This window comes from Balaenoptera borealis (assembly GCF_965194805.1).
Source record: "Balaenoptera borealis genome assembly, chromosome: 19".
In the NCBI taxonomy this organism is placed as follows: domain Eukaryota; kingdom Metazoa; phylum Chordata; class Mammalia; order Artiodactyla; family Balaenopteridae; genus Balaenoptera; species Balaenoptera borealis.
In genome coordinates this window covers 713153-734527 of record NC_138878.1, presented here as the reverse complement: position 1 = coordinate 734527, position 21375 = coordinate 713153, and the positions used below count along the sequence as shown (strand labels likewise).

The 21375-nt window shown below is 63.5% G+C and overlaps 1 protein-coding gene across 2 annotated transcripts; it reads left to right on the top strand.

Moving 5' to 3' along the window:
* Positions 1-886: 886 nt before the first annotated feature.
* On the top strand, positions 887-21326 carry CDH15 (cadherin 15). Of its 2 annotated transcripts, XM_082367470.1 has the most exons (14): positions 888-1044; positions 7797-7955; positions 8119-8274; positions 9321-9465; positions 15553-15713; positions 16428-16556; positions 16960-17145; positions 18096-18349; positions 18999-19141; positions 19302-19538; positions 19769-20008; positions 20133-20269; positions 20388-20555; positions 20778-21326. In XM_082367470.1, exons 1-14 carry the CDS (start codon positions 1003-1005, stop codon positions 20976-20978), a joined length of 2358 nt encoding a protein of 785 aa, XP_082223596.1. In that variant the 5' UTR covers positions 888-1002; the 3' UTR covers positions 20979-21326. The 2 variants fall into 2 exon arrangements, with proteins under 2 accessions (XP_082223597.1, XP_082223596.1); XM_082367471.1 differs by lacking the exon at positions 19769-20008 and having other exon boundaries at positions 887-1044.
* Positions 21327-21375: the final 49 nt, after the last annotated feature.

The window sequence follows — 21375 nt, the reverse complement described above, 5'->3', positions numbered from 1 at the left end:
CTCCTTCCAAGCAGGCCTAGGGCGCAGATGGTGCCGCACCTGCTCAGCTGCCCCGCAATCTGGAGAGGAGAGGAGAGGAGAGGCCCCCGTGCCTGCTCCTGCTGCAGAGAAGACCGGTTCCCGGAGAGGACACTCCCCACTTCCCTGCCCAGAAGACGGCTCGAGGTCCGCAGGGCCCCCCCTCGCTCCCCGCCCTCCCCTGGTTCTGAGCCACAGGCCGCCCAGGAGTGCAGGGGCTTGGAGGGAAGAGATAGCCTCCCCCTTCCACCAGGTAGTTACCAACCAAGTAACTGCCAACCGAGGAGGAAGGAAGGGGCGAGTAGAGCTGGGCACGGGGCCAGGTCTGTGCCTGTCCTTCCTGTGTGCTAGCCCTGGGGGTCAGCAGCGGACAACCTGCCCTGGGGAGCCCCACCCCAGAGCAGGAGACAGTAAAGGAACACGGCAAACGTGATCCAAGCCCTCAAGGCAGCGAGCGGCTGGCCCTGGGGAGAGCCGGACGGGCAGTCATGGCGAGGGCACTGCCGGTGCAAAGGCCCTGAGGCAGCAGTGTGCCTGGTGCTCAGAATGAATGAGGGAATCCACCCTAGTCCCCAGCCCTCACCCACCGCTGCCTTTCTGACAGCTTCCTTCCCGGAGCCGCGCATCCAGCCTGGGACAGTGCCCGACCCCTGCTCCGCCCGGGACACATGCTGTCAGTCAGCCCCAGGCCCCGCCCCACACACGTGCTGTAACTCAGCCGCACCCCCCCCGCCCCGCCCATGTGCTGTCACTCAGCCACCCCCAGCCCCGCACACGTGCTGTAACTCAGCCCCCACGCCCCGCCCCGCACACGTGCTGTCACTCAGCCCCACGCCCCGCCCAGCCTCGCCCCCGCACACGTTCGTTATCACTCCCTCGCCAGGCCCGCCCCGCACACTTGTGCTGTCACTCAGCCGGGTCCTGTCCCAGCAGAAGGCGTCGCTCCCGCCGCCGGACACTCGGCCCGCTGCCCGCCGCCGGGCCATGGACGCCGCGCTCCTCCTCGCCCTCGGGCTGCTGGCCCAGGTAAGGCACGGGCGCTGCCCGGGGGTTTCTGGCCCCTGCACTGAGCGCCGGCGTCTTAGAGTGGGGCGTCCCGGCCTCGGGACCACTGGCTCTGGCCGCCTGGTGAGCGTCCCCCCCTCACTCCCGCAGCCCCCCAGCTCCGGCTCGCCAGCTCGGGTTTCAGCCCCTGGCCCGAGAGCCGAGGGTTCTGCGTGGGGCAGCCCTGTCCAGGGGGGAGTGTAGCCGCCTCCGCTGGACCGGACGGGGAGCCAAGTTCGGGGACGGCCAGGAGAGCACCCAGAAGGCGGGCCCGCACTCCGGAGGTGCGCCCCTCAGCCCTGCTGGGGTCTGGGAGTGTTCAGTCTTGCGGGAGGCGAGGGAGAGGGGGCGGCAGGAGCACCCCGCGCTGGGAAAGCCTGGAGGCCTGGTCCCTAGGGACCCCCCCCCCCCCCCCGTGAGCTGGCAGGTGATTCTGCTTAGTCTAGTTGGGTGGAGTCCGAGCCCCCGTGTGTCCGGCCGGCAGGGGCAGCTGTGGGCTCTGCCCTCCAGAAACCCCCTCTCCCTGGGGAGCCCTGTGCCCGGCACGCACAGCGGCTGCCCTCCGTGCCTCCCCCTGGGCCCTGGTCTCCCTGGTGGCAGCAGGACGGGCGGCCGGAGACACAGGCCGCCCCACTCGCCACACGGGCACCCCGGGGTGGGTGGGACCACGTCCTCTCGGCCCTTGGCTGCTGGGCAGGCGCTAGGCTGGGGCCAGGAGTGGAGCGTGTGGCCTCAGTGGTCTACGGGCTTCGGGGGACCGGGCTGAGCCGGGGTCACTGGTGAGGGCCAGGAGGACGGCCTCAGGCCTCTTACACCTGACGGGCGATGAGCACAGGCGTTGCCCTGCGCCCACGATTCATCACTCACTGCTACACTTCCAGACCCATCACGCAGCGCCGGACGCTGGTGAGCGTCCCCCCGCACTCCCGCAGCCCCCCAGCTCCGGCTTGCCAGCTCGGGTTTCAGCCCCTGGCAGCTCACTAGGTGCCGCCAGCCGGCCCCTCGAGCAGCTGGCCTCCGCCCCCCGCCCCAGCTACCCACACCCCCGCCTCTGGGCCTTCACTGACCCCCATGGAGACGGTGCCGGCCGCTCCCCACTGCCATGTCCAGCCGACCCAGAGCGAGGCTGTGGGCCCACGGCCTGTGCCCGTCGGCCTGCTGCTGGGCGCCCACCCGGGGCAGCGGGCTCTCTGCCCCCACCCCAGGGCCTGGATGCCCCCATGTGCTCCAGAAGGCTCCAGCCTGTAACGCCCCCACTATTCCTGCCCCTGCCCCGCATCAGGTGGCATGTCCTTGGAGGCCCACTCCTGGGTCTGGGGCTGTCATCCTTTGACCAGGCCCCAGGGGGACTCTGCTGTGGGGGAGGGCAGTAGATCCCTCTCAGATGCCTCTCCCCTCCCCCAGGGTCATGCCCAATGCGCCCGCTCCCAGACAGCTGGGGACTGCGGGAATTCTGGTGGCGCTGGGGGACCAGCCAACGGGCCTGGCCACTCATGTTCCCGCACTCCCCGCGGCTCAAATTAGCTCCGGTGTGAGGGGAGCGACTTCGGGACTGGCTGACATATGTCTTTGTCAGGACCTCGCACGGCCCTCCCCCATCCAGCTCAGCTTTCAGACTTTTGTCCTCTCCTGTCCAGACACATGGGTCCTGCAGCCACTTCCCGGACACACCTTCCTCCACCTGCGGGAGCCCCCCAGCAGGGCTGTCTCGGGTGGGCCCCTGGGGTGGGGGCCTGTTGACCAGACTCCGCACAGGCCCGTCTTCTGCTTGGTGGCCTCGGGTGAGGCTCAGCCCTCCCTTGTGTCCCCTGAAATCTCAGGCAGGGGGCTTAGCGTGTGTCTTTTCGGAACTGGCCTCTATCGGCCCCTCACCTGTGCCCCACGGTGTCCCCAGTAGCTGGGCCTACACTGGGACCCCACCCTGCCTGCGGGTGGGGGGCCCAGATGGCAGACCCACGTGCTGCTGGAAGGGGCCCCAAGCCTGCGTCCGGCTCCACTGAGCCACATCACTGCCCGTGCACTCACGTGTGGGGTCACCCCTCCAACATCACTTCCGGGCCTGGGTCCCTCAGATTCCAGGAAGCAGGTGGGAGGCCTGGAGCCTGGGGGAACGTGGGTGGGGTTTGCTTGGGCTGAGGGAGAGGCCCCACAAGCTCCCCAGGCCTGAGCCCCTTCCCCACCCCCGCTGGAATCCAGGCCACCCTGTTGCTGGATGGCCCGGCAGGCATCAGGCATGCCAGGAATGGACGCAGCTGTCTGCCTGGCCCAGAGGGGCCCCTGCGGCTCTCCCCTGAGTCCCCCTCCAGCTGTTGCGGGCTTCAGAGGAGGGACGAGGATGGCGAGGCGAAGGGACAGCTGTTTTCTCCAGCCTCCCCCCCTCCCCTCCCCGCTGACTGGGGCAGGCACCGTGCTCCCGGCTGTCCTGCCCACCTTGAGAGGACAGCGCCCCGATCTGGCTCCCCTCCGCGGCCCCGGTTACTGTCACACCGATGTGAGGCTGACTCCCCTGCCTGTTCTGGAGAAGACCGTGCGTGTCTGCCGTGGGGACCGTCCTGCTCCAGGACTTTCCCGTTGCCTCAGGGGGTCTTCACGGCTTGCAAAGCCGCCAGGAGTGTGGCTGAGGCTTCCTCCCAGAGGCCACAGGGCTCAGCAGAGCCCCAGAGCCCCTTCCCCAGCCGTGGCGGCCTCCGAGTCGTGTAAGGGTTGCCCGATTGCAGGGAGATGGGAGATGCACACGGGTCTCCTGCCCGCCACTCACAGGGGCCACTAGAGGCTGTAGTGCCAGGAGCTGAAGCAGGCTCTCCCCGCGGTCCCCCGGCCGCCCTGGTCACCAGCATCTCTACCCAGGGCAGGTGAGCCATCAGCTTTCTTCCCAGGAGACGGGGCCGTGCCTCGTAATTCTTTGTTCCGAACCCACCGAGGGCTGGTGGAGAGAAGCAGAGAGCTCTGCGGGCTGCCCCCAGGCCCCCAGGCAGGACAGACCCCTGCAGAGGGCAAGGGCGGCAGGCATTCCCTCCAGGGCTCAGGCACTTGATCGCTTCTGAACAGTTGATGGTGGGGTGCATCCACCGTGCGCCCCAGAACCACCCCACACGCAGAGCCTCCGAGGGGTGGGGTGGGAGCCAGGTCAGGGCTGTGTGACCCTCAAGTCCCGCCTCTCAGCCCTGTGCCTGCCTTGATTCCCAGATGTTCCCAAGAATCACTTGGGGGCTTTGGGACCCCCTGGGAGTTCTAACTCAGTAGGCCTGGGGTAAACTGGTGGAATCCATATTTTTTACTGACCTTGGTTGGTTCTCATGATGAGTCAAGTCTGGAAGCCCCAGCCGGTGGTGAAGTAGCCCAGCCCCACTGCGGGGGCCTGAAGGGGAGGAGGCGCCGTCACAGGTGCCAGGGGACAGGAACTGCCCAGAGGCCAGCGAGGCACCCGGAAGGAAGCATGTCGGGAGGAGGTGGCCAGCCGCTCTCGGGCTCAGGGCCTTGCCCGCCGTGGCCTGCAGCTAGACCGTGTCACCCACCCTGGCCCTTGCCTGGGTCTGGGGTGGGTGAGGCCACTCCTGCCCCTGCAGTGGGTTTGTAGGGTACTCACCGCGCAGCTGGGCCCCACGAGCTCCGAACCAGACGGGGAGCTCTCTTACTCGGCAGCCGTGGGGCTGGAGGCCGGGGCTGGGCCCACAGCGAGGGGGCAGTGGCCCGGCGTCTCCAGGGCTTCCAGGCTGTTCTCTCAGGCTCTTGGCTAAGGGAGCGGTGGAGGGTGAGCATGGGGGTGCCACCGGGCACCCACTGGGAGAAGTGGGTCCCTGACGCCCGCTGGTTCTGTGTGGTGCGGGGGAGGCGAGGGTGACAGCGTTTGCGAGCCATGTGCGCTCAACGTCCGCGGCTCTGTGCACGTGGCCCCGTCCCGGCTCCAGTGTCCTGTGATTCCCAGGCCTTCCCCGGCCACCTGCGTCTTCTGGGAAGGGGCTGGCGGGAGGACAAAGGACAAACCGAGAAGCGTCCCGAGAGCCGGAAGTCGGCTTTAGCCCAGTCTGGCCACCCCACCTACTGCAGCCTCTGATCTGGGCGAGGGGCCCCTGCCAAGGCTCTGCGGCTTCTGCTGACCTCGTGACCTTGGGCCGTGGAGAGTCTGGGGCCTAGGACTCCCAGACTCCACCCCGGCCACATGCCCTGTGCCGAGCCGGTGGGCGTCCTGGAGTGTCAGCAAAGCTGCTGGCAGGGGGCGGGCAGCCGGAGGCTCGGTGGGGGGCTGCAGGGGCGGAGGGGCCGGCCCAGGTACGGACAGGGCAAAGCGTGTCCCCCAGTGCCCCTCCAAGAGCCTGAGGCCCGGGAGCCCCTGCAGGCTGTCCCTCCCCCGCTGCTGGGGTCAGGGCGGTGCCTCTGTGTCACCGGGCATCACGGAAACGCTCCCTGCGATGGAGGTTCGGCGCTGGTGGACCTGTGGCTGCCTGGCCCTGCCGCTCCCTGGGGGTTGAGAGGGGCGGGGGGAGGGGCGGGGGGAGGGGGCAAGGGAGCTGCTGCCCCAAGATGCCCAGGAAACAGACGCTATCCCCCCCGAGCCTGTGACAAAGGCCGGCAGGTCTCCGCTTGGCGGGAACACCACGCTGGCCTGTGCTGGGCCGTCTTGGTGAGAAGCCAGCTGCCCGGGAGGCTTGGCGGCAGTGCTGCCATCTGTCGGGCCACGGGGAGCTTGGGGCCCTTTCTCCGAGCCGGGTGTGCGGCTACCTGGACCCCAGGCCCCTGGCGTTTCAAGTGCGGTGGCAGGACGAGGACTGGGAACCGGGGAGGTGGCCCGGGGCCCCCCAGGGAAGCTGACTTTAGTTTGGATGCCAGTGCAGTTCTGTCAGCAAAGTGTACAGGGACCCGGGGGGGCAGAACAGGGAGGCCGTGCAGGGGGGCACAGGCCAGAGGTTGCCCAGAAGAGCAGCCTCCTGGCTGAGGGGCATCTCCTCCCTCCCCTGCCCCACAAGTCCCCCCACCCACCAGTCACCATGCCCCCCTTCCCTGAGGCCACCAGCCCAGGCCTGGTCCCTCTACCGACCGCGACAGGGAAAGGGATGGAAACCTCAGCAGAAGTCGGGGGACCGGGGGGGCGGGGTCGAGGGGTCGAGGAGGGGAAGGGCCGTGGGAGGGGGAGGAAGCCCCCCCCCGTAGGGCCCAGGGCCAATCCGACAGCGCAGAGCTCTGGGGAAGGGCCTGGCAGGAGCAGCTCCCCTGCATCTCCCGCCGCCGCCCGGCCTTGGATTTGGAGGCGGCTGGGCAGGGGGCAGCTGCAAACGCAGGGGGATTGGGGGGGTCATAACGGCCGTGGAAGGCGCGTTGCTCACGTTCTCCTATAGCCGAGCCGAGCCGGGTCCCAGTAGCATCCCTGCCCCCGCCCTGGGCCCTGGCAGCCCTTATCCAAGTCCAGCCAGGCTCTGTACCCTCCAAGGGTGCCCCAGCGTCGGCCCCACTCATGAGCACAGAGGGCCCCAGTGCCTCCACGCCCAGCCGGCCACAGTGCCTGAGCCCACACTTAGACCAGCCACTGCCCGATCAAGGCGCGGGATACGGAGACCACGTGTTTAAACCAGGGCTGTCCCAGGAGACTCTGGGTGTTTGTTGGGGCTGCCGCCAGCTCTGCCCTCACCCCGCCAGGTGGCTTTCTTCTCTGCGCCTCAGTTTCCCGGTCTGAGGAGTGGGGGGGGGACGAGCTGACAGTGGGTCTGGGGAGGGTTTCGGCACGGCGGGCGCCCTGCCCCCTGCCATGTTCCTGACTAGCCTCGGTGCTGAGCCCAGAGCTCAGCTCAGCGGGTGGTGGCAGGGCAGGGGGTGCATATCCCTGGCCCCGCCTGTGGGGTAGCGTCGCGGGGACACGGCTGTGCCGCACTGCGTCCTGCCTCTGCAGCCCCACAGGCCCCGAGCGCTGGGCTTCGGGGACATTGCACACAGGGCGCCCCTGTCCTCTGGGCGTGCGGAGCCGGAGAGAGCGTCCCGGGTTCCAGGTACTGAAGTGTTGGTGAGACGGTCACACCTGGTTCCACGGTTCTGGGAGAAAAACAGCACAGGCTGGGGATGGGCTCTGGGGGACCGGGGTGGCTGCGAGAGCCCAGAACACTCCAGCTGCCGCGTCCTCCCCGCCGGCCCCTCAGCCTCACAGCCGCACACGGCCCACCCCGCCGGTCCCTAGAGGCAGAGGCAGCGGGGCGGGCCCGTCCCAACCCCACGGGCAGCTGCCGCAGGGGGAGGGGAGCTGGGAGCTCAGCTACGTTTCATTTCCACAAAGCCACCCTGGGACAGACAGCCCCACCGCCTGATTCCCAGAGGCGTGTGGAGTGTCCCCCTCCCCAGCCTGGCAGAGGAGACCTGCCGTGTGAACAGCTGCCCTGGGTGTGGGAGGGGTGGGCGCTCTGGCCCCCCAGGTGGCCCCCCTCTCTGGGCCCCTTAGGACAAAAGCGCTGGCCTGGTCAACCTCGACCAGCCCTCAAGAGTTCAAGTCACGAGGAGGCCTGGGATGGCCGCGTGTTCCCCCCCACTGCCCCCAGCCCAGCCCAGCTGTCCGTCCTCTTCAACCCACCTCCCCCCCGGGAGCCAGGCTGCCTTCTGTCCCCCTGAGCACCCCATGCCCCCCAAGTCCTGGCGCCCGAACCTCCCCGGGCCGCACAACGGAGGGCTTGGCAGTCAGGGAGGGGACGTCCCGGCCCCGGTGGGGGAGCTCTGGGCGCTGCTGTGGTGGTGACGGAGGTTTTCCTTTGTTGCAGAGCCTGTGCCTGTCAGTGGGGGTCCCCGGGCTGAGGAGGCCCCATACCCTGTACCCCTGGCGCCGGGTGCCGGCACCGGGCCGCGTGCGGAGAGCCTGGGTCATCCCTCCCATCAGCGTGTCCGAGAACCACAAGCGCCTGCCCTTCCCCCTGGTGCAGGTGAGGGGCCGAGAGGGGCCCCAGAGCCGTGTGCTTTAGGACGGGGACACCCCTGGGGCCACAGGCTGCGTGACCCCATCCCAGCTGGGGGAGGGGCCGAGGGCTGCAGAGAGGGGAGACCCCTCCCCTGGGGCACCTCCCCAGCCCACTACCTGCCCCACAGATCAAGTCGGACAAGCAGCAGCTGGGCAGCGTCATCTACAGCATCCAGGGGCCCGGCGTGGACGAAGAGCCCCGGGGGGTCTTCTCCATAGACAAGTTCACGGGGAAGGTGTCCCTGAATGCCATGCTGGACCGTGAGAAGACAGACCGCTTCAGGGTAGGCCCCGCCCTGCCCTCCCCCTCCCCTCCCCTCCCCTCCCCCTCCCCTCCCCTCCCCCTCCCCTCCCCTCAGGAGGCCATGGCCACACCTCCACCAGCAAAACCCAGCATCCTTAACTGGGGGGCAGGGGTGGGATTTGGGCCCGGCTGCCCAGGGAAGCAGGTGTTCAGGATCACAGGCTCGTTCGGCAGGTGCGTGAGCCGACTGAACGCTGGGTCCTGCCCAGGAAAGCAACACCAGACCCTGGTGTGGCCGGTTCTCCCCCGAGCCTGCTATGTGTGGTGAGGACGGGGTGCCGTGAGGCGTCCCACGGAACTGGCCACCCCCAGTGGCAGCTGCCCCGTGACTGTCAGGGTGGGGTGGCAGGGGAGGTGGGATGGGATCTGCCCATTGGAGGCCTCGGGATCGTCGGGTGTGAGAGAAAGGGCAGCGGGCGGGGGTGAGCAAGGGGCCGAGGAGGGGAGCCTGGAACTCGCCTGAGTCCCCTACAGACAGATGATCGGCCTCCCAGCCTGGCCTCCCTAAGATGTTGTTCAGACTTGCCCCGGGGAGGGGGCTTCAGCCTTTGCCTTTCATGTGCCCTGAGTCTCCCTCAGACTTTGAGAACCAGCTCTTGGTTCCCTTACACAGAGAGTTAGAGGGTGTGTTTGCCCTGGAAGTTGTACCAAGTCTGTTCTCCAAAGGGACAGGAGATGGTTGAAGTTAAAATTTCACGTGTGGAGAGGAAAGGAAACTTCAAAAGCAGCCAAAACTGTTCACAGAAAAAGGGAGAGGGACCAGGAGCGCTAGGAAGAGCATTGCTTCAGCCACGCTCGAAACATAGCTGTGGGCTTCCTGGTGGCCACGGCAAGAGGGGGAGCGTGGTGGCCGCCCTGCCTGCTGGGAGAACCCAGGCTCCCCTTGAGGGAAGTCCCACCGGCCCGGCACTGCCCCGTCCCCGTGCCGCTTCTCACCTGTTTCCGGCAGGACACAGAGTCTGCGCTCACTGCCGCTCTTGCCCTCGTGGGGGCCACAGTGCCATCCCCTGCTCTCTGCTTGACCAGCTCAGGGCCTTCGCTCTGGACCTGGGGGGGTCCACCCTGGAGGAGCCCACGGACCTGGAGATCGTGGTTGTGGACCAGAACGACAACCGGCCCGTCTTCAGGCAGGAGGTGTTCACTGGCCAGGTGCTGGAGGGCGCCGTCCCAGGTGAGCCGGGTGGGTTCCCGTGGGGCAGGGAGCTTCGCGAAGGGCGCTGGGTAGGTCAGAAGTCCAGGGTTTCCCTTCAGCAAGAGCTTCAGAGGTCCTTCGGAGAGTCTAAAAACACGTAAACAGTCAACAGGACGGAGGGAATTTCCACAAGTCGACTCAAGCCTCTTCCCATTGCAATATACATGTCAACCCCCAAATCTTCCAGAGTTCAGAGAGGATTCCTGGATGGCAAAGCTCTGGTGGTTTCTGTTGCTCTCCCCTCCCCCTCCTCCCCCCTCCCTCCTCCCTCCTCCTCCTCCCCCCTCCTCCTTCTAAATAGAGGTGACATTCACATAACATAAAATTAACCACTTTGAAACAAACTTTTCAGTAGCATTTAGCACATTCACAGTGTTGTGCAATCAACACCTCTGTCTCCTTCATCCCCGAGAGGCGACCCCCCCTGCCCATTATCAGTCACTGCCTCTCACTGCTTATTAATTCCACACTGAGTGCAGGAACCGCTGACCCTCTGTCCCTTCTGAGTCCTCACAGGGCAGACTTGCTGGCCTGATTCTGTTCCAGGCAGGACAGACATTCCAGACAGCGATCCTTCCCCTCCCCACCTGGTCCCCGGGGCTCTGGTCAGATCCCAGGCTGGTGGCAGACCGGAGGCCTTCAGAGCACACCAGTGACTCGGTGTAACTTCAGAGTCAGGGGGTTAACACTAACACATAGTGACGTCTCACTTGCACGCCTGTTCAGCTTCAGCTGCCCAGTCAAGCCTTTTACAGCAAAGGAGGTCCTGCCTCTGCCCACAGCCCCTGCCTCTTGTCCGAGCCTTGTCTGTTCCTGCATGCCGTCCACCTTTTCCTTTACGGCCTCTTGCACACGGAGGGTGGTTGCTTCAGTTCTGTCAGATAAAAGCCCAAGTGTCTGGTTGGCCGTACATCTGGTTCTGTTGGCTGTTTAACCACTGAGGTGGAGCTTTTCCCTCTTGCTCTGTGTGTAAGAGCACAGGAGGGCTGGGGGCCGGCCCACTGTGGGGAGAGGGGACGGGCCTAGCCTCTGCCGCTGCTTGAGCTCAGCTCCCGGGGGCCTCTCTGCGTTCCCGCCACGGCAGCACAGCCCTGCACGCAGAGGGGCCCCTAGCAGGGTGACAACCCTTGCGTGCTATCTGGCAGGGCTCCTGGGGTGCTGGGGGGTGGGCGGTCTCGGTCGTAGGTGGTCCCTGAGCCCCTGGGGTGGGGCTCCTTCGGGGTCCCTGCTCCTCCCCCAAAGGCGAAGCGCCATCCCTCCAGCCCAGCAGCCCCACCCTCACCCTGTGATTGTGGACCACCAGTGGCCTTCCCCACGCCACGGCCACCCTGTGGCCTGAGCCGAGGGGCCCTCCCGGGTCTCCTCCCGCCCCGCCTTCCCTGGGAGCACTCAGTGGGCGCCTGGGAAAGGGCACAGACCCCCGTGTGGGCACCCAGGGACCGCCAGCAGCTGTGCCAGTCTCGGCCCCTCTTCCTGCTTCCAGGGGGTCGCTGCACCTGCTCCACCGGGGAGCCCCAATGTGTGCACCTCCTGGGGGGTCACAGCCTGGACTCGGGGGTGTCAGGTCGCCTGCGCGTCACCATCTGACGGGCTCACACAGGTGTGATCTTGATTCCCCTTCGTTCTCGTCGTGGTGGCAGGACTGAGGCCCCCACCTGCTCACGCCCCCTCACTGGGGACGGGTCCTCAGCCGCTAGGTGTTCATGACACTGACTGCTGTTTCGCCAAATTTTACTGTGGCAAAATACAAATAACAGAATTCAGCACCTTAACCACCTCTAAGTGTTCGGGTCGCTGGTTCTAAGCCCGTTCACGTCGCGCAGCCACCGCCAGCACCCGTAGCATTTTCTCATTTTCCCAAACTGGAGCTCTGTCCCCATTAAACACTAGCTCCCCATTTCCCCCTCCAGCACCTGGCACGCACTGTCTACTTCTTGTCTCTACGGTTTGACTGCGAATGAGTGGAATCATGTAGTATTTGTCCTCCTGTGTCTGGCTGATTTCACTGATCATCCTGTCCTCAGGGCTCATCAATGTGGGAGCCCGTGTCAGAATCACCTTCCTTTTCAAGGCTGAATAATACTCTATTGGATGTCTATACCACATTTTGTTTATCTGTTTATTCTTCAGTGGACCCTTGGGTTGCTTTCACTTTTTAGCTGTTGTGAATAGTGCCGCAGTGAACATGGGGGTACAAATATGTCTTTGAGACCCTGCTTTCAATTCCTTTGGGTATGTACCCAGAAGTGGGGCTGCTAGATCAAATGGTAGTTCTATTTTCAATTTTTAAAAATTATTTTATTTATTTATTTATTTTTGGCTGCGTTGGGTCTTCGTTGCTGCACACGGGCTTTCTTTAGTTGCAGTGAGCGGGGGCTACTCTTCGTTGCAGTGTGCGGCTTCTCATTGTGGTGGCTTCTCGTTGTGGAGCACGGGCTCTAGGTGCGCGGGCTTCAGTAGTTGTGGGTCGTGGGCTCAGTAGTTGTGGCGCACGGGCTTAGTTGCTCCGCGGCATGTGGGATCTTCCTGGACCAGGGCTCGAACCCGTGTCCCCTGCATTGGCAGGCGGGTTCTTAACCGCTGTGCCACCAGGGAAGTCCCTATTTTTAATATTTTGAGGATCCTCCATGGTGTTTTCCACAGTGGCCGCACCATTTTACATCCCCACCAGCAGTGTAGGAGGGTCCCAGTTTCTCCACGTCCTCACCAGCGCCTGTTGCTTTTTGTTTTGTTTTGTTTTATTGTTGTTGTTAACAGCCATCCTAATGGGTGTGAGGGGGTATCTCGTGGTTCTCATCTGCATTTCCCTAATGATTAGCCATGTCGAGCGTTTGTTCATGTGCATATTGACCACTTGTATATCTTCTTTGGAGAAAAGACTGTTCAAATCCCTTGCCCATTTTTGAATTGAGTTGCTTGTTGGTTTTTTTTCTGGTTGAGTTTTACGGGTTCTCTATATATCCTGGATATTAATCCCTTATCAGATATATGATTTGCAAATATTTTCTCCCATTTCGTGGGTTGTCTTTTTACTCTGTTGATAGTGTCTCTTGATGCATTTTTAAATGTTCATGAAGTCCGGTTTGTCTATTTTTGTTGTTGTTGCCTGTGCCTTCGGTGTCATATCCAAGAAATCATTACCTTCGTGACATTACCAGTGTCATGAAGCTTTTGCCCTGTGTTTTCTTCTAAGAGTTTCATAGTTTTACGTTGTACACTTAGGTTTGATCCACTTTGAGTTGATTTTTGTATATGCTGTTAAATAATTACGGGTCCAGCTCCAACTTTCTGCATGTGGATGTCTTTCCCAGCACCATTTGCTGAGGAGACTGCCCTCTCCACGTTGAATGGTCCTGGCATCCTGTGTAAAATCACCTGCCCGTGGATGTGAGGTTTATTCTTGGGCTCTCTCTTCGGTTCCATTGGTCTATGTGTCTATCTTGAGGGCAGGTGCACACTGATTGCTGTACTTTTTTCAGAAAGTTTTGAAATCAGGAAGTGTGTCCTCCAGCTTTGTTGTTTTCCAGGATTGTTTTGGCTCTTCAGGGTCCCTTGAGATCTTATAGGAATTTTAAAATGATTTTTCTGTTTATATAAAGAAACTGTCCTTAAGATTTTGATAGGGATTGCACTGAATCTGTAGGTCGCTCTGAGCGGTACTGACATCTTAGCAACAAGTCTTCCAAGCCATGAACATGGTCTGTCCATTTATTTGTGTTTTCTCAATTTCTTTCACTGATCTTTTGTAGTTTTCATTGTGAAAGTCTTTCACCGCCTTGGTCACGACACTGACATCCTGGGGCATTTAGGCAGTTGTTGTGATGATTGCGTGGGTCTGTGTGGCTGGAGCCCCCTCAGGAGGCATGAACATCCCGTTCCTGGAGATGCCGATTTGGGTCTGTAGTTCAGGGGGTGTCCGCCAGGCTTCTCCACTCTGGTTTTTCTCCTTTTCCCTTTGTAATTAATAGGTGTTTTGTGGGAGACCCTTTGAGACCGTGCAGGTATCCTGCTACCTTTCAAGCTGCCACCCAGCAGCATTAGCACCCCTGGCGGCTCTTGCCTGCATCCGGTGTTGTTCTAATTCATTGTTTCTTCTTCGTCATCACTTGGCTTTCTATTAGATGTTAGGACTTTCAGTACCCCTATTTATGAATATATGTGTGTATGTGTTACCCACCAGGGCTCTTGGCCTCCTTAATCAATAGAAATCGATCAAAGGCCAGACAAGAAATTCAGGCAAGGCTTTATTGGGGCCCCTGCTGCAGCAGTGGGGAGTGAGAACAAGAAACAGGTTCCCTTGCTAGCTTGCTCCTGAAGGGGGGCGAGCTTGTTCCTTATATGGGGTGAGGGTAGGGGTGTGTCCAGGGATCAGGCCGGAGGGGTGGCTTAGGTGGTCTGCCGTAAACAGAAAACTCATTCTAAAATTCCTATAAAATCTCAAGGGACCCTGAATAGCCAAAACCATCCTGGAAAAGAACAAAGCTGGCGGACACACTTCCTGATTTCAAAACTTTCTCCAAAGGTACAGTAATCGGTGTGCAGCTGCCTTCAAGACAGACACATAGACACATAGACCAATGGAACCGAATAGAGAGCCCAAGAATAAACCTCACATCCACGGGCAGGTGATTTTACACAGGATGCCAGGACCAAGCAACGTGGAGAGGGCAGTCTCCTCAGCAAATGGTGCTGGGAAAGCTGCACACCCACATGCACCACCTTCGGTGGCGGTGTGTGCGCGGGGCACGCACAAGTACCCTGCTTTTGCTCCCGGCCCGTTTTTGCTCTTCAGAAGTGGCAATTGGGCTTTTTAGTCTCTTTGTATCTCGTCCAGAACTTGCTCTAACTGCTACGTGCATAGTTATTTTTAGCCCCTTGTAGTTTCTTTGTATTCTGGAGCTCGAGGAGACGTGTGTCCAGGCGCAAGCCCTGCAGCAAAGGGTCCCAGGTCCCAGCCTGTCTCGTATGTGTTTTGTTCACATGTATCTGTCTGCACTTATGGAGTCTTGCTTCATTCAGTGGGTTATGATTCTTTGCACCGTTGTTTTGAAGCTCAAATCGTCCCAGATATGGTCGATCAGAAGCTCATCAAACCGGCCCAGGCCCTTTCAGCAGCCGGAGCTGGGAAATAAGCTCACATGCATACAGACGTGCGTGTGTGTGCGCGTGCTCTCTCACAGCTGTGTTCACATGTCTCTCTACCTTCATCACAAGTCTCGAGTCCTCTCTGGCACCTCCACTTCCGATCCAGCTCTGCAGGGTTCCTTTTGGGTCCTCTTCTCTGATGGCGAGAAGCCGGGCTCCAGTCGCCCCAGGAGTCTGCGCACTTGCTCAGTCATAGAGAGCCTGGCAGGTGCTTTTGGAAGCGCTCGCCTGCACCCCCGTGGCAGGGTGCCTATTCTAAACATTCTTTTCGGCTTTAGCCTGGGGTCCAGCATCATGCCAGGAGTTACCTGCTAAGGTAGCTTCCCACCTTCTAAGGCTGGGTCAGTGGCCGGGTCACTACCGTTCATCAGACACCAGCATGACACTCAGCTGACCCGTCAGGGCCCAGGAGGGGCTGGGATGAGCCCAGTCACAGGTGGGGGTGGGGGATGCCAGCTCCTCGGGTGGCCCGAGGCTGGTCCACCTCACCGGGATAACTTTTAGTACACCTGATCTGGGCCGGTGGGGGGAGGGGCGGTCAGACCTGAATTGCTCCAGAAAACAGGTGGGCACAGGTGCTGAGGCGCCTCCAGGACCCCTGCGGAGGCCCTTCTCTCCTGAGATTCAGGGCCTTGTTTGCCCCAGAGCGCAGGTGCGGCCCTGGGCGCTGCTTCGCTCCACCTGGGGCTGATTCCCCGGGGGGTCGCCTGGTCTGTCTCGGGGTTCTGTAGGAGACAGGTGTCAGCTGTGTGCACCGGGCACCCGACCTCATCCCCACAAGCGACACGAGCCAGGACGCCGGGACGCTTGCACATGCAAGGCTGATCGGGGGCCTGGACCTGGTGCGGCAGGCCGCAGGGGAGCGGGCGACGCGCCCTGGCACCCGTGGGCGTCACCCCCACATGTCCCCGCCTTTCCCAGGCACCTACGTGACCAGGGCTGAGGCCACGGATGCGGACGACCCGGAGACGGACAACGCGGCCTTGCGATACTCCATTCTGGAGCAGGGCGGCCCCCAGCTCTTCAGCATCGACCCGCACACGGGGGAGATCCGCACGGTGCAAGTGGGCCTGGACCGTGAGGTGAGGCCACGCAGCCGCACCCTGACAGCTGAGGCAGGGCAGCCCCCAGACGAGGGGTCCGAGTGCCGCGGACACTCCGTGGCCCTGGGCTCCGGCAGACCTGCCCCGCGGGTGGTTGTGCGGTTCAGTCCAGAGACGGTGTGAGGGGCCCTCAGCGTGTTTTCTGCCGGAGACCTCCCCCACCCTGTTGCCTGCAGAGCAGTAGGGCTCCTCGGCCTGGGGTGGGCCCACAGCGACCACGCATGCTGCAGAGAAACAGTCGCCCTCCGGCCGGCCGTGCCCGCTCTTTCCCTGTGGGGCCCCTGGCTGCCGGGCTTCTGTGTGGCATTGGCACCTCACCTCCAGGAAGCCCTCCTTGGTTTCCCCAGGGCCACTCACTGCGTTAGTTGATTTCTGTCCCCTCTCTCGGCAGCTGCACCTGGCTCCCCCGGGCAGGGAGCTCACACCCCAGTGCAGCAGGTGCCCCATAAGTGCTTATCCGACTCGGCAACTGACCTCTTGCCCACTCACAGGCTGGGGCAGAGTCTGGGGTTCACAGCGGTGCCGTCGGACCCTGAGAGGCTAGGCAGCCTGTTTCGCCCCAGAGCTTGGGAGCAGGACAGGTGCTGGAGCCTCCTGGGGTCTGCCTGCCCTGCCCTCAGGCCCTAAGGTGGCTGACCAGCCCTGCCCTGCTCTCCACCTGGGTCTCCTGACCCCGTGTCACTGTGCTCCTAGGTGGTCGCCGTGTACAATCTGACCCTGCAGGTGGCGGACATGTCTGGAGACGGCCTCACCGCCACTGCCTCGGCCATCATCACACTGGAGGATGTCAATGACAACGCCCCTGAGTTCACCAGGGATCAGGTGCTGCCACCGTCCTCACCTCCACCGGCCGCTGCTCAGGGCTGACCTCCCCCCGATCCTGAGGCTTCTGGTGGGAGGGAGGCTAGGTGATCAGAGGAGGCATCCTGTGTGGATCGTGCAGGATACCCTGCCGGAGGCCAGCATGGGGGGGCTGTGAGCGTGTCAGGAGCTGGAGGGCCCTGGAGGGAAGCCCCCAAGACCCTGGGGTGTGACCTGTCCCTAAGCCTTCCTGGGTGGGAGGGAGCGGCGGCCCTGCCTTCCGGGGAAGATGTGCCCAGCACATGGCCGAGACTGGGAGGGGGCTCCTGGTGCCCTGGACTCCTCATGGGTGGGCAGTGGGAGGGTGAGCCCGCAGGGGACCGTCCCCCGCCCACCCGTGGGTAACGGGGCCGAGTTCCCACAGTTCTTCCTGGAGGCCACGGAGGCCGTCAGCGGAGTGGACGTGGGGCGGCTTGAGGTAGAGGACCGGGACCTGCCCGGCTCCCCCAACTGGGTGGCCAGGTTCACCATCCTGGAGGGCAACCCTGACGGGCAGTTCGCCATCCGCACCGACCCCAGGACCAACGAGGGCGTGCTGTCTGTGGTGAAGGTGAGCTGCGGAGGGTGCCTCTCCTCACACCCTGGGACCCCGTTTGGACCCTCTGTGCATCCTTAGGAGGGGAGCCAAGGGGACCAAGAACGCTAGGACTGTGGGCTCGGGCCACGCTGACCACGGGGGACGGGGCTGGAAGGAGGGGGCAAGCCCACATGTTACTTCCAGAGTCTTGCCACTTAAAGTATGTGATCAGCATGCACAAATACAGACCTCACGTGTTGGCCAACCTGAGACCAGGGACAAAACCAGCAGGAGACACGTGTGCACACATACATGGGCACACACCTGCGCACACAGGTGCACACATACACCCGTGCATACACACACGTGCATACACGTGCAGAGAGATGCAGATGAGCTCTCAACACAGGAAGAGCTTTATTGCCGGAGACTGGCTCACGCCGGCCGTCGTGCAGGCTGCTGGCGAGTCCAGAGTCTGCAGGGCTGCGACAGGCTGCAAAGTCAGGAGCTGAGGCTGCATCTGGAGGTGGGATCCCTTCTTCCCCAGGGCAACCTCAGGTTTGCTCTCAGAGACTCTCACCCACAGATGAGACCCACCCAGGTTCTTCAGGACCATCTTCTTTGTGTAAAGTCAGCTGATTGTACAGGTCAGTTCAACCACGTCCACCACATACCTTCTTAGCAAGGCCCAGGTGAGTGTCTGCCTGAGGCATTGAGGAGGATGCCCGGCCAGGGGACGGGAAACTGACCTCAGAACACCCAACACATATGTTTGCGTGATGAGTAGCCGTCATTTTTACATTAGTTTTTGTGCCTTTTTGTCGTGCATGATTTTTGTTTTCCCGAGGCTATAAGCAGAAGGAAAGAAGGGGCTCTGAGGACAGCCCAGAAGAGGCCTCTCCAGGCCGCGGCTGCCTCTGGGTTCCCTGAATGGGGGGAGGGGTCCGGGGTCCTGACGGGCGGCCGCCCTGCTTCCCCTACAGCCCCTGGACTTTGAGAGCCGGGAGCGGTATGACCTCAAAGTGGCGGTGCGGAACGAGGCTCCCCTGCAGGCAGCTGCCCCCAGGGCCGCGCGCGGCCAGGCCAGGGTCCGCGTGCAGGTGCGGGACGTCAACGAGGCGCCCGTGTTCCAGGAGAACCCACTGCGGACCAGCCTGGCCGAGGGGGCGGCCCCAGGAACCCCCGTGGCCACCTTCTCTGCCCGAGACCCCGACACCCAGCAGCCGCAGAGGCTCAGGTGGGGGCCCCGGGGTGAGCAGGGGGAACTCACAGCCCCACTCCGCCTCCCAGCCAGGGTAGAGGCACAGCTAAGGGTACTGAGCCCTGTGCCCGGAGGGTCCCCATCAGGGCCCTGGTCAGAGGGCAGAGGGCTCACCTGTGTGCATCACCAAGAGCCCAGGGGCTCTCAAGTACCGTGTGTGTGTGTGTGTGTGTGTGTGTGTGTGTGTTCACATGACCTCGTCCTGTAGGCAGGACCGGGGTGCATCTGGCGCACACTGACATGGCCCGTCTGTGTTGGCTAGCCTCTGAGCATCCGGCCCTGTCTGTTCCAGGGAGCCGTTGGTCCCACAGGACTGGCTGTTACTGTCTTGGATTTCACCCCCTGCCCTGACCCTATGTACCCGTGTCTGTCAACACGGTGCCGACCGTTGAATCCTGGCTGTCACTCAGTGGCCACGGGGCCCTGGGCGGCTCACCTGCCCTCCCCGAGCCTCAGTTTTTTCATCTGTTGATTGGGATGGAAAATACCAGCTTAGGGCTGTGGAAGGACTATCCTTAAAGGCCTGTGTATGTGTGCGTGTGTGCGCGTCTACACGTGAGCACACCTCGGGGGTCCGGCTCCGGCTCAGGGCCACCCTGTGCCCTCCTCCCCTCCTCGCCAACAGCTACTCCAAGGACTATGACCCTGAAGACTGGCTGCAAGTGGACGGGGCCACCGGCCGGGTCCAGACCCAGCGCGTGCTCAGCCCTGCATCCCCCTTCCTCAAGGACGGCTGGTACAGGGCCATCATCCTGGCCCGGGATGATGGTGAGTGTGGAGCTCGGCCCGGGTTCCAGGGCTCCCTGACCCTGGCCGGGGCCCCTGCTGCCGCCCAAGGGCTGAGAGCGGGCGCTCCACCGAGCAGACTTCAGGGGTGGGCGGGGGCTCTGCAGGGGCAAGGGGCCCACCAGGCCTCTCCTGCTTGCAGCCTCCCCACCCAGCACGGCCACAGGGACCCTGTCCGTTGAGATCCTGGAGGTCAACGACCACGCCCCTGAACTGTCCCCACCGTGGGGCAGCCTGTGCAGCATGCCAGACCAGGGCCCCGGCCTTCTCTTGGGGGCCACGGATGAGGACCTGCCCCCCCACGGGGCCCCCTTCCACTTCCAGCTGAGCCCCAGGCTCCCAGAGCTGGCCCGGAACTGGAGCCTCAGCCAGGTTAACGGTGAGCTCGCCCCACGGCCCTGGGGGTCCCGAGCCGGGGGCAGGTCCCCACTGGTTCCCACCTCAGTGCACTGCATCCTCGGGCCCGCAGGGATCAGTTATCGTACACAGGGGACGGGTGGGGAACCGAGGCCTAGCCTCTCAGGATCCCCGCCCAGCCGGCTGCCGAAGCACAGGCGCGGAGGGGCATGGCCGCCCCCGGCCCCTGCTGACCGCCAGCACCCTCCGCAGTGAGCCACGCGCGCCTGCGGCCGAGGCTCCGGGTCCGGGAGGGGCTGCACCGCCTTAGCCTGCTGCTGCAGGACTCCGGACAGCCGCCCCAGCAGCGCGAGCAGCCCCTGAACGTGAGCGTGTGCCGCTGCGGCCTGGACGGCGCCTGCCTGCCAGGGGCCGCCGCGCTGCGGGCGGGTGGCGCGGGCATCAGCCTGGGCGCCCTGGTCATCATGCTGGCCAGCGTCATCCTGCTGCTCTGTGAGTGCCCGCGCCTGCACATCCCCGCGCCCGCCCCGCGCCACCTGGCAGCCCCGCCCCACCCCCGCCCGCCCGCCCGCCTGGCCCCGCCCCACACCGACCTCCGCCCCCTCCCCCACCCCAGTGCTGGCCCTGCTGGTGGCCCTCCTGGCGCGGTGCCGGCAGCAGTCGTGTGACAAGAAGCTTCTGCACGGGCTGCAGGACGACCTTCGGGACAACATCCTCAACTACGATGAGCAGGGGGGCGGGGAGGAGGACCAGGTGAGGGGCCGGGGTGGCTTACACGTGCTGAGGGGGCTCCCCAGGGGCCCCAGCTGGCCAGCCGCCTCCCGACCCGCGATGGCTGCGGCTCACCCCCACGCGCTCCATCCCTCCTCAGGACGCCTACGACATGGACCAGCTGCGCCACCCAGCAGAGCTGGCGGCCCTGGGCGCCCCCCTGGGACGGCCTTCTCTGCGCAGAGACGCCCCGTTCAGCCGAGCGCACCCCCAGGCCCCCCGTGTGCTGCCCACCAGCCCCTCTGACATCGCTGACTTCATCCACGAGGCAGGTGCCCCAGGGGTGCCCCGTACCCCGTTCCCCCACCCCACAAGCCTGAGGCATCGCTCTGGGGTTGGACAGACGGGTGGTGGTTCTTGCCAAGGAAGGAGAGTCGCCCAGAGAGAACCTTGCCTCCAACCCGTCTCCTGGGGCCAGGCCTCAGCCGAGCCGGTGGCGGAGGGCACTTGGCCGGCGCGTGCTGGTCCTGAGCCCCAGGCCTCTCCACAGGGCTTAGAGGCCGTGGACGGTGACCCCACTGTCCCACCCTACGACACGGCTCTCATTTACGACTACGAGGGGGACGGTTCCGTGGCGGGGACACTGAGCTCCATCCTGTCCAGCCTGGAGGACGAGGACCAGGACTACGGCCGCCTCTGGGACTGGGGGCCCCGCTTTGCCCGGCTGGCCGACTTGTACGGGCCCCCGTGAGGGCACCAGGCAAGAGGCTTTCTGATGGGGACCTGCACCCACCCTGCTGAGGGCACGGCCACAGGGGCCTGAGCGGACATGCTGGACTTGGCTGTGTGTCCAGATGGACGGAGGGCCCTGGGCCCCGCCCTGGGGCCTTGGTCAGCCTGGTCTCCGCCAGGGGAAGTCAGGGCCCCAAGCCTGGAGTGGGATGGCCAGAAGGAGGCGCCCCTCCTGCCCCGTCAGTCGCCTCCAGTGGGGTCAGAGGCCCCATTCCCAACTCTGCTTCCCAGCCACGCTGATCTCATCTCTGTATGAGGGGAAGCAGCTCTCGGGCAAACGTGAATTAAAGACGCGCTCATCTCTCCAGTGCACGGGTGGCACGACGACTTGCAGGGCCTTTCTGCACCTCAGTCCC